General features: G+C 41.1%; 1 protein-coding gene across 3 annotated transcripts in view; it reads left to right on the top strand.

The window, feature by feature from the left end:
- LOC118399458 (cilia- and flagella-associated protein 36-like) overlaps positions 1 to 13,711 on the top strand; it is a 22,686-nt gene extending 8,975 nt beyond the window's left edge. The window contains exons 6-12 of one of the 3 annotated variants that reach the window (XM_035795566.2): positions 11,075 to 11,228; positions 11,798 to 11,897; positions 12,025 to 12,185; positions 12,397 to 12,540; positions 12,632 to 12,706; positions 12,850 to 12,957; positions 13,132 to 13,711. In XM_035795566.2, coding sequence (XP_035651459.1) covers positions 11,075 to 11,228; positions 11,798 to 11,897; positions 12,025 to 12,185; positions 12,397 to 12,540; positions 12,632 to 12,706; positions 12,850 to 12,957; positions 13,132 to 13,215 — 826 coding nt within the window. In that variant the 3' untranslated portion in view covers positions 13,216 to 13,711. The remainder of the gene's footprint in view (positions 1 to 11,074; positions 11,229 to 11,797; positions 11,898 to 12,024; positions 12,186 to 12,396; positions 12,541 to 12,631; positions 12,707 to 12,849; positions 12,958 to 13,131) is intronic. The other 2 variants (XM_035795584.2, XM_035795592.2) reach the window with 2 other exon arrangements.
- Positions 13,712 to 14,476: the final 765 nt, after the last annotated feature.

The following is a 14,476-nucleotide window of genomic DNA, read 5'->3' as shown; positions in this document are numbered from 1 at the left end:
GTTGACAAACCGAGCTCTTCAAAGTTATTCTATTTTTACCTAAATAACAACGTTGAAACAATATTCTAACATCGACTGATAAATTGTCAAGTACTTACCTTCCCAAAGAGCCATGGACCTCCGACCGAGAGGCCGGATAACGATAACGCCACAGCTAGCAAGATTAGCATTAGCCCTCATAACTCAGACGACAGTTCCAGACTGTTGCTCTCAGCAGCCTCTTGCGAGCCTACCGACATGCTGGCTACTCTCCTCCGGGTAATTCAGGATGGTAACAGGTCTTCCTCTGAAAATCGATAAGAAATCGGCTGAACTCCATTTTTCCATTGACGACCTGAAATCCTCCATGAATGATCTCCTTTTGAGAACGACTGAGGTAGAGCTGCGCATTAGCACAGTTGAAGACACCATCGCTAGACATGACCAGGTCTTGACACAACTGCAAAAGGACAATGCCTACCTCAAAAACAAAGTAGATCAGATGGAGAACCAGAGTAGACATAGTAATATCCGTGTGGTGGGATTGAAAGAGGACAGCGAGGGCCGTGACCCGGTCCATTTCTTCACTCAATGGATCCCGGAGGTCCTAGGCATAACCAACTTCACCAAGCCGCTGGAAATCGAATGCGCCCACAGAACATCATCGCCGAAACCCCGGCCAGATGAGCCCCCACGAGCCGTCCTGATCAGGTTCCTCCGTTTCCAAGACAGAGAGAAGATACTGCAACTCGCAAGAGCCAAAGGGGACATCGCCATCGATGGGAAGAGGGTCAGCCTTTTCCCGGATATGAGCGAGCAGTTCAGACCTTCCGCCAAAGCACTGAAGGAGAAGAACATCACCGGCTACCTCATCCACCCTGCGCGGATGAAAGTTCAGTACAAAGGCCGAAGCCATCTCTTCAACACACCGGGAGAAGTGCACACTTTTCTCAAAGAACTGAGCAACGTCTGAGTCTGAGCCAGGACGGTCTCTCTGGAGGATAAAATGCAGTTTGTTTGTTTTCTCTTATCCGGATTGAACTGCTGGTATCTCCCGGTCACTTTAATTGATTTGTACATTTTCAACTAACCGTATCTTCCCGGGGTGAGTTCTATTACATTTACAGGAGAGTATATTTGGGTTTAGTCCATATCTACTGGGCGAAGCAATAAGTGGGTTTAGGGCCACTGCTTTCCCCCTCATTTATGTTAATCTTTCGTAAAGAGACTCAAGCAGCCCTTACCGTGGGCAGTAAATATTCAGCCATAAATATCTATTCACAACGTTTGTTTTCAATTTAGAGAGCTCGCAGGTTTTAGTTTACGTCAAGGTTTAGCTAGTAAGAGCAAGATGGAAAGCGAGCAGCAACGTATCTCTACAAGTGTATTCATGTTTGATTGTTGGGACTGTTGTTCTAGTCTGACAATCGGGGTGGGCTTTTGTGCTCAAAACAAAGTTGAAACATTTCCTAATTATCTGCATATGATAGATTTCTATTCAGTTACATATTTGAAACCCAACCTATGCTTAATCCACTAAAATATGGCACATTCAACGTAAAAGGTCTTAACAGCCCGATTTAAAAGGAAAAGAGTCTATACATACCGTAAGAAATTAAAGGCTGACATTGTGTTTTTACAAGAAACACATCTTACAGCCAGTGAACACAAGAAATTGAAGAGGGAATGGGTAGGACAAGTTTTTGCATCCTCTTAACTCCAAAGCAAGAGGAACTGCAATTTTGAGTAAACACATCCCCTTCTGAGTCAACAACACCATCTCTGATCCCTCTGGCAGGTTTGTTTTGTTGCAGGGGCATATGTTTTCAGAGTCTTGGACCCTTTTGAATATTTATGCTCCTAACTTCGATGACCATATGTTTATTCAGAATGTCTTCCTTCAGGTTGCTCAAGCACCACCAGGATGGCTACTGGTTGGAGGAGATTTTAATTTTTGCTTAGATACAGTTCTTGGTAGGTCTTCTGATAAACCCTCACTTCTTACCAAAGCCGGCAAGCTCACCATGTCATTCATGAAAGATCTCAATTTACTAGACATATGGAGACAGTTGCACCCACAGGATAGGAAGTACTCTTTTTATTCACACCCACACAAGACACACACACGCATAGATAACTTTTTACTTTCGACACAACTGTTTCATAGAGTGTTAGATGTCGAGTATCTCCCCAGATTGCTTAGTGACCATTCTCCTCTGGTATTATCAATCTCCATTCCTACCAAGGTAAATGGAACATATAGATGGAGACTAAATTCTACACTTCTAAAGCAACCTGAATTTTGTGCATTCATCAAAGAGCAGATCAATATTTTTTACTTTGACAAACAAACCCTCTGCTCCTGACAGCTTCATTCTTTGGGACACATTGAAGGGCAACCTGAGGGGACAGATTATTTCCTATACTAAAGGGCTGAAGAAAAAACACGGTGCGGAACTGAGTGCCCTTGAATCTGAAATCTCCGAGCAAGAGAACCTACCAAAGAGGCTAGACTAAAGATCTATACAGGCTTTTGGTAAATAAAAAACTTAAATATAATATTCTGAACACATATCAAGCTGAGAGGGCCATCACTAAATCAAAACAGCGTTATTATGAGCTTGGAGAGAAAGCTCACAAAGTATTGGCATGGCAACTGAAAGTAAGAGGACAATTAATGCCATAGAAACTCTCACTAAAGAGATATCTTTCGACCCTACTGAAATTAATAATACTTTTAAGAAATACTATGAAGACCTCTACACTTCCCAATCAAGCAATGATCTATCAGAGATAGACTCCTTTCTCTCCTCTCTCAACCTCCCATGCCTGTCAGGGGAAGACAGCGAGCACCTGAGTGAACACTTCTCAGTCCCTGAATTGTTGGAGGCCATTAAATCCTTACCTTCTAATAAATCTCCTGGGGAGGATGGCTTCCCTCCAGAGTTCTATAAAGAATTTAGGGAGCTGTTGGTCCCCTACCTTATGGAGGTACTTAAAAAAGCCAGAGAAGACAACTGCTTTCCAGAGTCCTTCTCTCACGCAGTGATTCTCTCAAGCAGTGATTACTGTAATCCACAAGAAAGGGAAAAACCCGCTAAAGTGCGCCTCCTATAGACCAATCTCTCTCCTTAATACAGATTGTAAACTGGTCACCAAGATGCTATCGAAGAGACTGGAGTCATGTCTTCCCCTGTTGGTCAACCCAGATCAGACTGGCTTCATAATTAATAGATTGTCCTCCAATAATCTCAGAAGGTTCTTTGATATAATTCACCTTGCTAACAAAAACAAAATACCTGGTGTCGCAGTCTCTCTCGACGCTGAAAAGGCCTTTGATAGGGTTGAATGGCCATACCACTTTCGCGTCTTGGAAAAGTTCGGTTTAGGTACCGTGTTTGTAAATTTGATAAAATCACTCTACAAATCTCCTAAAGCTGGGATTGCTACCAATGGGATTACTTCCTCCTCTTTCCCTCTTTATAGGGGGAACAGACAAGGTTGCCCAATTAGCCCCCACCTCTTTGCCCTCGCCATCGAACCGTTGGATGAGGCTATTAGAACGTGCCCTGACATGCATGGCTTTGAGGTGGGCCCCCATACCCATAAACTATCACTCTTTGCGGACGACCTTGTCTTATTCCTAACAAACCCAGAACACTCCCTCTCTCACTTGCAGATCCTACTACAGTGTTATAGTTCTTTCTCTGGATATAAGGTCAATCTTGATAAAAGCAAAATCTTACCGTTGTCTGTCTTTGACCATCATACCATCAAGCACAAGTTTCCTTTTAGATGGTCGCCTATGGGCTTCACATATTTGGGCATAATGGTGGATGGTAATCTGAACAACCTCTATAAACTCAATCTGGCCAGTTTGTTGCAAAAGGTGGAGGTTGACCTTTGTAAATGGATGGACTTACCTCTCACTCTACTGGGTAGAATCAATGTAATTAAAATGAATGTCCTGCCCAGGTTTCTATATCTGTTTCAATCTCTCCCTATCTCTGTTCCCGCAGCATTTTTTTCCTCTCTCGACAAGCTGACCAGACGGTTCATCTGGCACGGCAAAACCCCTAGGGTTGGCCTGGATAAACTGACCCTTGACTACAGTCAAGGGGGCTTAAACCTCCCCAATTTTAGAATGTACTACTGGGCTGCACAGTCTAGGTTTCTGGCTCAGAGGTTTGACAATGGTCCCTATCCCTCATGGTTGAACATTGAAAAGCTTGAGGTAAATGATGACACTGGGGCAGATTTGTTTTACAAATGGGACAGAAAATCTATAAAAACCATCACAGACAACCCTTTAATCATACATTCTGTCCTGGCATGGTGCAAACTGCATGAGCTGTTCGGACGAGGGGGATTCCTTTCCCCTAAAACCCCTTTATGGAACAATAGATTGATCCCTATGTTTTTCCAGAATAGTAACTTTAGACCATAGTCTGATAAGGGGATCACTCTTCTGGAACATTGTTACGAGGAGGGAGTTCTTATGTCTTTTGATCAGCTGAAACAGAAATACCACTTGCCTAACAGGGACTTCTTTAGCTACCTACAACAACGAAACTTTATTAGGGTGACTCTCAAGGGACAATGGAACCTACCTAAGATGTCACCTATTGAACAACTCTGCCACGCAGACCAACCACTGTTCAAGACCATTTCCCGTGTTTACAATGCTCTTATGTCAGGACTAACACTGCCTGGGCTAGATAAACCCCGACTTAGATGGGAGAGAGATCTGGGTATTGATCTTGATGAGGATCTATGGAGTGACCTATGCAGGGATGGGGTTACATCCACATTGAACTCCAGATACAGATTGATCCAGTTTAATTTCCTCCATCAGCTCTATATCACCCCATCTAGACTGCACAGGTTCAACCCAGATATCTCCTCCCTATGTTTTAGATGTGGCTCAGATGAAGGAACATTCCTCCATTCCACTTGGCAGTGTTCAAAACTACACGGTTTCTGGCAGGGGGTATGCGATACCATATCCTCAATTCACAGGGTTGCATTCCCTTTAGGCCCGGAGGTCTGTCTACTGGGTAACTTTACTAACACCAATCTTAGTCAAAGCCATACTATAAAGCTAACAGAAATATTGCTAGCGATTGCCAAGAAATGTATTGCCTTGAAATGGAAATTGGATTCCTCCCTGCCAGTTGCAATGTGGCTTTCGGAAGTTAATAGTTGTATCCCTTTGGAGAAAATCACTTACTGCTTGAGGAATAAGTTAAAGACATTTTACAGAATTTGGCAACCTTTTTTTGACTATATGGAGAATCTCCCCCCACATCTCATTGATTTAATCTATATATAATCCTCACATAATGTTTCACACGTAATGTAACGGCGGGTGATCCAATGTCTCGTTATTTTTTTATTTTTTTTATTTTTTTATTTTTTTATTATTATTTTTATTATTGTATGTTTGTTTATATAACTATAATTATAATTTATTTTTGTTACGTTCGTCTGTTACTGTCACTTTGTCCTATCGTTCACTTTTGTTTTGAATGTTCTTAATTGGAAAATGCAAAAATAAAATATTATTATTATTTTTTTTTTTTTTTTAAAACATTACAATAAATTCACAACACATTAAGTGTGCCCTCAGGCCACTACTCTCCTATCACATATCTACAACACAAAATCCATGTGTACATGTGTGTATAGTGCAGTGCGTATGTTATCGTGATTGTGTCTCTTCACAGACCCCGCTGTTCAATAAGGTGTATTTTGTATATATATATATATATATATATATATATACACATATATATTTTATCTGATTCTATTGCTTGCATCAGTTACCCTGATGTGGAATACAGTTCCATGTAGCCATGGCTCTATGCAGTATTGTGTGCCTCCCATAGTCTGTTCCACACATGGGGGCTGTGAAGAGACCTCTGGTGGCATTTTCTATTTTTTTTCCACCTTTATTTAACCAGGTAGGCTAGTTGAGAACAAGTTCTCATTTACAACTGCGACCTGGCCAAGATAAAGCAAAGCAGTTCGACACATACAACAACACAGAGTTACACATGGAATAAACAAACACAGTCAATAATACAGTAGAAAAAGTATATATACAGTGTTTGCAAATGAGGTAGGATAGGGGAGGTAAGGCAATAAATAGGTCATGGTGGCGAAGTAATTACAATATAGCAATTAAACACTGGAACGGTAGATGTGCAGAAGATGAATGTGCAAGTAGAGATACTGGGGTGCAAAGGAGTAAGATAAATAAATACAGTATTGGGATGAGGTAGTTGGATGGGTTATGTGCAGTGATCTGTGAGCTGCTCTGACAGCTGGTGCTTAAAGCTAGTGAGGGGGATATGAGTCTCCAGCTTCAGTGATTTTTGCAGTTCGTTCCAGTCATTGGCAGTAGAGAACTGAAATGAAAGGCGGCCAAAGGAATAATTGGCTTTGGGGGTGACCAGTGAGATATACCTGCAGGAGCGCGTGCTACGGGTGGGTGCTGCTATGGTGACCAGTGAGCTGAGATAAGGCAGGGTTTTACCTAGCAGAGACTTGTAGATGACCTGGAGCCAGTGGGTTTGGCGATGAGTATGAAGCGAGGGCCAGCCAAGGAGAGCGTACAGGTCGCAGTGGTGGGTAGTATATGGGGCTTTGGTGACAAAACGGATGGCATTGTGATAGACTGCATCCAATTTGTTGAGTAGAGTGTTGGAGGCTATTTTGTAAATGACATCGCCAAAGTTGAGGAACGGTAGGATGGTCAGTTTTACGAGGGTATGTTTGGCAGCATGAGTGAAGGATGCTTTGTTGTGAAATAGGAAGCCGATTCTAGATTTAATTTTGAATTGGAGATGCTTAATGTGAGTCTGGAAGGAGAGTTTACAGTCTAACCAGATACCTAGGTATTTGTAGTTGTCCACATATTCTAAGTCAGATCCGTCCATGGTAGTGATGCTGGACGGGCGGGCAGGTGCGGGCAGCGATCGGTTGAAAAGCATGTAAAAGCATGTCTTTTGGGGTATGAATGGGTGTCCGAGCTGTGTGCTACTAGTTCAAACAGACAGCTCAGTGCATTCAACATTCAACCTCTCACAAATACAAGTAGTGATGAAGTCAATCTCTCCTCCACATTGAGCCAGGAGAGATTGACATGCATATTATTAATGTTAGTTCTCTGTGTACATCCAAGGGTCAGCTGTGCTGCCCTGTTCTGAGTCAATTGCAATTTTCCTAAGTCCCTCTTTGTGGCACCTGACCACATGACTGAACAGTAGTCCAGGTACAACAAAACTAGGTCCTATAGGACCTGCCTTGTTGATAGTGCTGTTTAGGCAGAAGCAGCACTTTATTATTGACAGACTTCTCTCCATCTTAGCTACTGTTGTATTAATATGTTTTAACCATGACCGTTTACAATCCAGGGTTACTCCAAGCAGTTTAGTCACCTCAACTTACTCAATTTCCCCATTATTTATTATAAGATTTTGTTGAGGTTTAGGGTTTAGTGAATGATTTGTACAATGCTTTTAGTTTTAGAAATATTTAGGACTAACTTATTCCTTGCCACCCATTCTGAAACTAACTGCAGCTCTTTGTTAAGTGTTGCAGTCATTTCAGTCGCTATAGTAGCTGACGTGTATAGTGTTGAGTCATCCACATACATAGACACACTGGCTTTCCTCAAAGCCTGAGGCATGCCATTAGTAAAAATTTAAAAAAGTAAGGGGCCTAGACAGCTGCCCTGGGGAATTCCTGATTCGACCTGGATTATGTCAGAGATCCTTCCATTAAAGAACACCCTCTGTGTTCTGTTAGACAGGTAACTCTTTATCCACAATATAACAGGGGGTGTAAAGCCATAACACATACGTTTTTCCAATAGCAGATTATGATCAATAATGTCAAAAAAGCCTCACTGAAGTATAACACAAACTTAATAAGCATGGGTAACAGGCTATTTGGTCAGCTATTTGAGCCAGTAAAGGGGGCTTTACTATTCTTATGTAGGGGAATTACTTTTTATCCCTCCAGGCCTGGGGGCACACACTTTCTTTCTAGTAGGCTTAAATTAAATATATGGCAAAAAGGTCTGTCAATATCGTCTGCTATTATCCTCAGTAATTTTCCATCCAAGTTGTCAGATCCCAGTGGCTTGTCATTGTTGATAGACAGCAATACTTTTTTCACCTTTTCAATACATGCTTTACGAAATTCAAAATTACAATCCTTGGTTTTCATAATTTGATCAGATGTGTAGTGTCAGCATTTGTTGCTGGAATGTCATGCCTAAATTTGCTCATCTTGCAAATGAAAAAAATATTAAAGTCGTTGGCAATATCAGTGGGTTTTGTGATGAATTTCATTTAAGGTGCTCCAAAGCTTTTTACTATCATTCTTTATATAATGTATTTGTTTCATAGTATAGTTTCTTCTTTTTATTGACTTTAGTCACATGATTTCTCAATTTGTAGTACATTTGCTAATCGGTTGTGCTGCCAGACTTATTTGCCATACCTTTTGCCTCATCCCTCTCAGCCATACAATTTTTTAATTCCTCATCAATTCAAGGGGATTTAACAGTTTTTAGTCATTTTCTTAATAGGTGCATGTTTATTAGTAACTGGGATAAGCAATTTCATAAATGTGTCATCAACATAAGAATCACTACAAAATGTGTTGTATTACCGCTCAACATCTACGGGATCGGTGTCCCCCTGATCATAGGGCAGTCTTGATACAACATTTTGAACAAGAATCCAATGGTTCATTTGATCAGTCTAAAACTTTGCACATACACTGCTGCCAACTAGTGGCCAAAATCTAAATTGAGCTTGGGCTGGAATAATACATTATGGCCTTTCTCTTGCATTTCAAAACTGATGGTACAATTTTAAAAATCTATATTTTACCAGATCTGATGTTATTCTCCTACATTAATTTCACATTTCCACAAAATAGAAAAGCGTTTCCTTTCAAATGGTGTCAATAATATGCATATCCTTGCTTCAGGTCCTGAGCTTCAGGCAATTAGATTTGGGTATGTCATTTCAGGCAAATCTTTTTAAAAATATATCTTTTTTTTATAGGCCCAGCCTTTGGAAATTTGGTTTTCCTAGAAATGGCTACTATTTAGTTAGATTTGGATACTGCTTTAAAGAAAATTACTGCTGCATTAATAAAGATGTGATAAATACATGTTGATGATTTCATTTCTGTGCTCTTTGTAACTGCCCTGGTAGGTTGACCAGGTGGCAGGCACTGGGTACAGTTTGAAGCTGTTTCTTGAGTGGGCAGCTTGATGAAAGTCAACATTGAAATCACCCAGAAAATATACCTCTGTTGATATCACACACATTATCAAGCATTTCACACACATTATCCAGATACTGACTGTTAGCACTTGGTGGTCTATAGCAGCTTCCCACAAGAATGGGTTTTAAATGAGGCAGATGAACCTGTAGCCATATTACTTCAACAGTATTTAACATGACATCCTCTCTAAGCTTTACAGGAATGTGGTTCTTAATATAGACCGCAACACTGCAGCCATTGGCAATTCTGTAGATGTTATAACCATGTATTGCGACCACTATCATAAAAGGTATTATCTAAATTAGTTTCAGAGATAGAATATGAATGTCATCTGTTACTAGCAAGTTATTGACTTCATGAACCTTGTTTCTTAGGCTACATGTATGTTAAAGTGGGCTATTTTTAGCACTTGTTGGACTGCTTGATTGTTTTCTTCGCTGGAAAGTTTAGCAAGACTAGACATACTCATGCTATGTATGTTAGTGCAGGGTGAGCTGCACACAGTGGACTTCCTACTAGGGCACACCACCTCAGTGCTAACACTATAACTCTGATCCATAGGCACATGGTTACTGCATATAGCTGTGGGATCAGCAGATACAGTCAGGGCAGTTAGAGGGACATGAATTAGGTTACTTACAGTACATTGTCTTCCAATGACCCTGGGATAATGTACATTTGCTGAAGCATTATGACAATGGTAGGGATTAACTGAGCTGGGGTCATTGATAAGTAATTGTGTCAATGCAGCCTTATAATGCAGTGAAAGGATCCAGGAACAAAAATGATTTGGGTGGATCCCATCCTCCTTATAAAATGAGCATTGTTTCCAGAAGGTATCAAAATGGTCAATAAATGTTACACCCTGCAATAGTCTCAGAGCCAGTTATGGAGGGCTAAAGGTCTGCTGAAATTTTCAGGGAGGGCAGAGGGCCAGATATTATGGGGCGTTTGTTGGTGTCAAGCAGTTACACAATCGGTTTCTTTAAATTCCATCTTCAGCTGTTCTGAGCTGCCCTTCATAATGTCATTGAATCCCACATGAACCATGAAACTCAATTTCCTGATGTTTAAAATGTTTGGGAGCAGCTTATTGATGTGTTGTACTCATGCTCCTAGATAGCACAACGTTTTTGCTCCATGGACTGAGACATTTCTCACCATTGAACTGCCCTTTTTTGGTCCTGATTGTCTTCTTGAAGTCTCAGAGGGACATGTTATAGATCTATGTGATGCGTCTTCATGCTTTGACTGTAAGTGGTCTTATCGGGGCATTCGATTGCTAGTTTACCCAGAGCTTTGAGATGTGCTTCACAAGAGCGATGCCTATTTTATAGCACAGATTATGTAGAGACCACTTGGCCTATGTTGCTCTCATATTAAGTTATGTTCTCGGCTATGCTCATCGAAAATGTTGCAACATTTTTGTGCTCTTCAAATCCTGTGTGATGGAAAGTTTCATCCTTGTTGAATTAAGCTGCTAATCAACTCAATTAAGAGATCATGATGGTGAGTGGCAGCAAGGTGATCACTAAGGACAGGAGCTTGGACTCATGCCAGCTTTGGGCCTTATAGTGTCTTTATAACACTCATACTTCAGTACTTTGTGGGTTAATGTACGATATGTTGTTTAAGACTGGCAGTAGGCCAACCTTTATTCAACTACAAGTAACACATTCACATTCTTTGTCGTAAAGTAACCTCTCTTATCATCGGTGTTATGTGACTATCTAGGCCCAGAATAGGGGATTAATCTACTGATATCTCTCTCTATATGTTTGCACAGGATGTCAAAGGATGAATATGACCAAGAGATGGCTCTGAGACTGCAGTCAGAGGAGGAGATTGGCTCCACGTCCAGAAGTTTCTCTGATAGGCCACTTCTAGAAGCAGCCAGCATCCAGACGACAGCCTCCACTCAACAGACAAACACCACCAAGGTGAGTTATGAATCTAATACTGACTCAATGGAGTGATGTAATACAAAAAGAATAAACACCAATGACTCTTTGTCTGCCTTTCTTCAGAGTGTGATAAATGTGTCCTATTTCATGTATTGGGAGCTATAGTATTCTTCTGAGCCATGTAATTAAGCATCAAAGCAAAGGGGCAGTGATGAGAGCTGCAGCCAGCTGCTTACAGCCCCTGCATAGGCTACATATCATGTTTTTTTTTCAATCAAAGTCATCTCCGAAAGAGGCTTGTGTCCCTATAAACTAAAGCATTGACTTGTAAACAATGTTTTTGCTGCATTATCGTTACAATGTGGTATTTTAGCCTGTATATTAACCTATTGTGGGGTATGTGACAACTCTTGTATGTTGCACATGCAAAGGTGGGGAACAGTGGTGGCCAACAGCCCTCTGTCGCACTGGTGAATGGCAATGCAATAGCAGATTGTGCGCACTGAACTGTTAGCTGTACAACCTGAACTTTATGAAGCTCAGTATGGCATTAGAACTGGAACAGCTAGATGCAATGACATGGCTGCCCTGTGCCCTCCCTGTAGGTGAACAGTTCATCTCAGAGGAAAGAGCCTGCTGTAGCTGGTGGTGGGCAGATAAGTCCAGCCAAGACCAGCACATCTGCCCATTCTAAGTTGCCATCAGGTAATAGTACGGACTCTGTATACACTACTCTGTTCCCCTTGAAGCCTTTCCTGTAGCACATGAATGCTAAAAGGTTGAATATACTTCAGAGGGTATATGAGTAATAGATGGTTATGTGTTGATGCAGAGCGGCACAGTGCAGAGCCAAGGATCCTGCCTGCAGTGAGGGTTCCAGTGAAGGGCACCGAGCCTCCGGCTGTCTCCAGGGAGAAGGGGAGCAGCAGCCAGGCTGCAGAGGGATGGATAGAGGAGGCACGTAAGGAGGCTGGCATCTCCAAGCCATTCACAGTGAGTCTCTCCTACTGCATATACCATACATGCCATGTGTGTCATGCGCTGACTATAAATCACTCTGAATGAAAGCCTCCGCTGGATATCTTGATTGTGGGGGAAAAGCAACACTCAGGCAACAGTACATAGAAAGGAAACCTTGAAATGCTACATTACCAGTTTTGTTGGAGACTGAGAACTGATGGATTGTGTTTCTCTGTGTGTTTAGGAGTTGTCAGCAGAGCAGCAAGAGCAACTCCAGCAAAGGGCACTGTACCTGAGGCAGCAGAGGGACAAGCTTCAGGCCATGAAAAAAGAGCAGAGACCCAAACCAGCCACACCAGAAACCCCAGCATCCACTCCCAGCACACCGGTAACATCACACCTTCTATAATGTCTCTTCCTGTAAACATATGGGTAGTACTCCTCCATAAGACACATGTAACAGCTTTAATTTGTGGTAGATAATAATGCACACCTCGGCTGATGACTGCATAGCACCTGGGGTCAACTCTGGTCTTCCTGTCTCATTGTTTTTAGTGAGTTTCAATCCTTTCTCTTGATTTCCCCTGATATTTAGTCTCAGGTTTGTCCGTTTTGACATTCTTCCCTTTTTGAAGTTTGGATTTTCTCCTGCTCTTTATTCCCCTATCATTTTCTTTTGCTGCATTGCCAATCAAAGGACGATGGTCCCAAAATGAACGGGGGTGGTGCTAGTATAAATGAAGAGAGGGTCAATGCACCCCAGCCTGTGAGCTCTCCTTTGGGGGGACAGGAGAAGCAGCCCAAGGTGATCTGTTTGAGTGATGACATTTTGATTTCACTTTGTAGTGCTGCTGCCGTATGTGCTTCTATTCTTACTGTAGCTACAGCCCTGTGCCTGTCAATATGGCTGATATGTGCGACTTGACTAGATTTAGTGGTGCTACCGTTCAGAATTTGACTCACTTTGTTCTCTTCATAGGAGATCTCTGTCGAAGAAAAAAAGAAGTTGCAGAAAAGAAAACATCTGGCAGAAAAACTGAAAGAGGAAGTCATCAAAAAGTAAAACTGCAATATATCCCCCCCAGAGTGTAACTGTAGTCCAACTGGACCATCAATTCATTGGGAAGCTGAGATGGACTGTGCTTGTGAAGGGGCAACAGGAAATGTGCATTTGTAATGGAATGTAGTATTTCAATGGTTATTGATAGTCTTAAAGGGAATGACATTGGTTTCCTTACCCTCTAAGCAGTCTATGGGCAAGGTGACAACAATCCATGCTTTGGTTTAGTTTCCCTGGCACTGATTTGGAAATTATGCACAAACTATTCTAATATTGGTCCTATGACTTGAATATGATTTGTTCCACAAATGGTCAAATGTTAGCATGTGTTAACAGTGCCAGGGAAATTGCTTTGCTGTCATACCTGGTCTATAGACGGCTTACAGGGTAAGGAAACAAATTTAATTTTGTAATTTGGGTGAACTATCCCTTTGTATAATATGTGGTTTAATGTGGTTTAATAAATATATTTTAAAGAAAATGTCAATTCTGCCAGAGATCTTGTGTAATAAACCTACTGGTCTGTGACAGGTGGTTAGCATAAAAAGATGCAATTAACTATCCATGCTTGTAGATAAGATGCTCTGAGGTATATACATCCTGTTAAGTGTGAATAGGCATTAGGACATGATCAGCACACAAATATACAACCTTTACTGTATATGAAAAATGTAAGGGTTGTAGTATTAACACAATTCAGAAAAATAAGCAGGTTGTTCACACATGTATGGCAGGTTCAAATCAATGTATATAAACCCTGGATTGCTGATGCTATGTATTGGCCATTGAGAACTTTGAAGCCTTTGGTCGGCCGTATTGACACTCCTCCATAGAATTTTGGTATTTCAACTAAATGTTAAATACATGTAATTTTGTCCTCTTTTTTTAGTTGGGACAGTATCTCAATTATACATTAAGGAAAATGTATGTTTAGCTCACTATCATTTAAAAGTATTAAGGTGTCTAAGAATAAATATGCCAAAAATGAATGTAGACAAATGCATTTCTAAATATTTTTTACATTGAGGGAGTGCCAAGATTGAGGAACTGTAGCTTCAACACAGCACCCCCTAACAGTCACCTAGTGTAAATATAAATCATTAGTTCAATTCAACTCCTCCAGATTAAAATAAAGCTAGATTCACACAATGCCAGGGTCACAATCTGAAAACGTATCCAATGTTTAGAATGGCAATAGTGATAGTAAATGCACTTGTCCAAAATGTTCATGGAGACAAACCTACACGATCTAGACATATTTGAA

Source organism: Oncorhynchus keta, chromosome 2, assembly GCF_023373465.1.
Source record: "Oncorhynchus keta strain PuntledgeMale-10-30-2019 chromosome 2, Oket_V2, whole genome shotgun sequence".
Classification (NCBI taxonomy): Eukaryota; Metazoa; Chordata; class Actinopteri; order Salmoniformes; family Salmonidae; genus Oncorhynchus; species Oncorhynchus keta.
The sequence above is the reverse complement of the archived record's forward strand: the minus strand, read 5'-3'. Positions and strand labels throughout refer to the sequence as shown.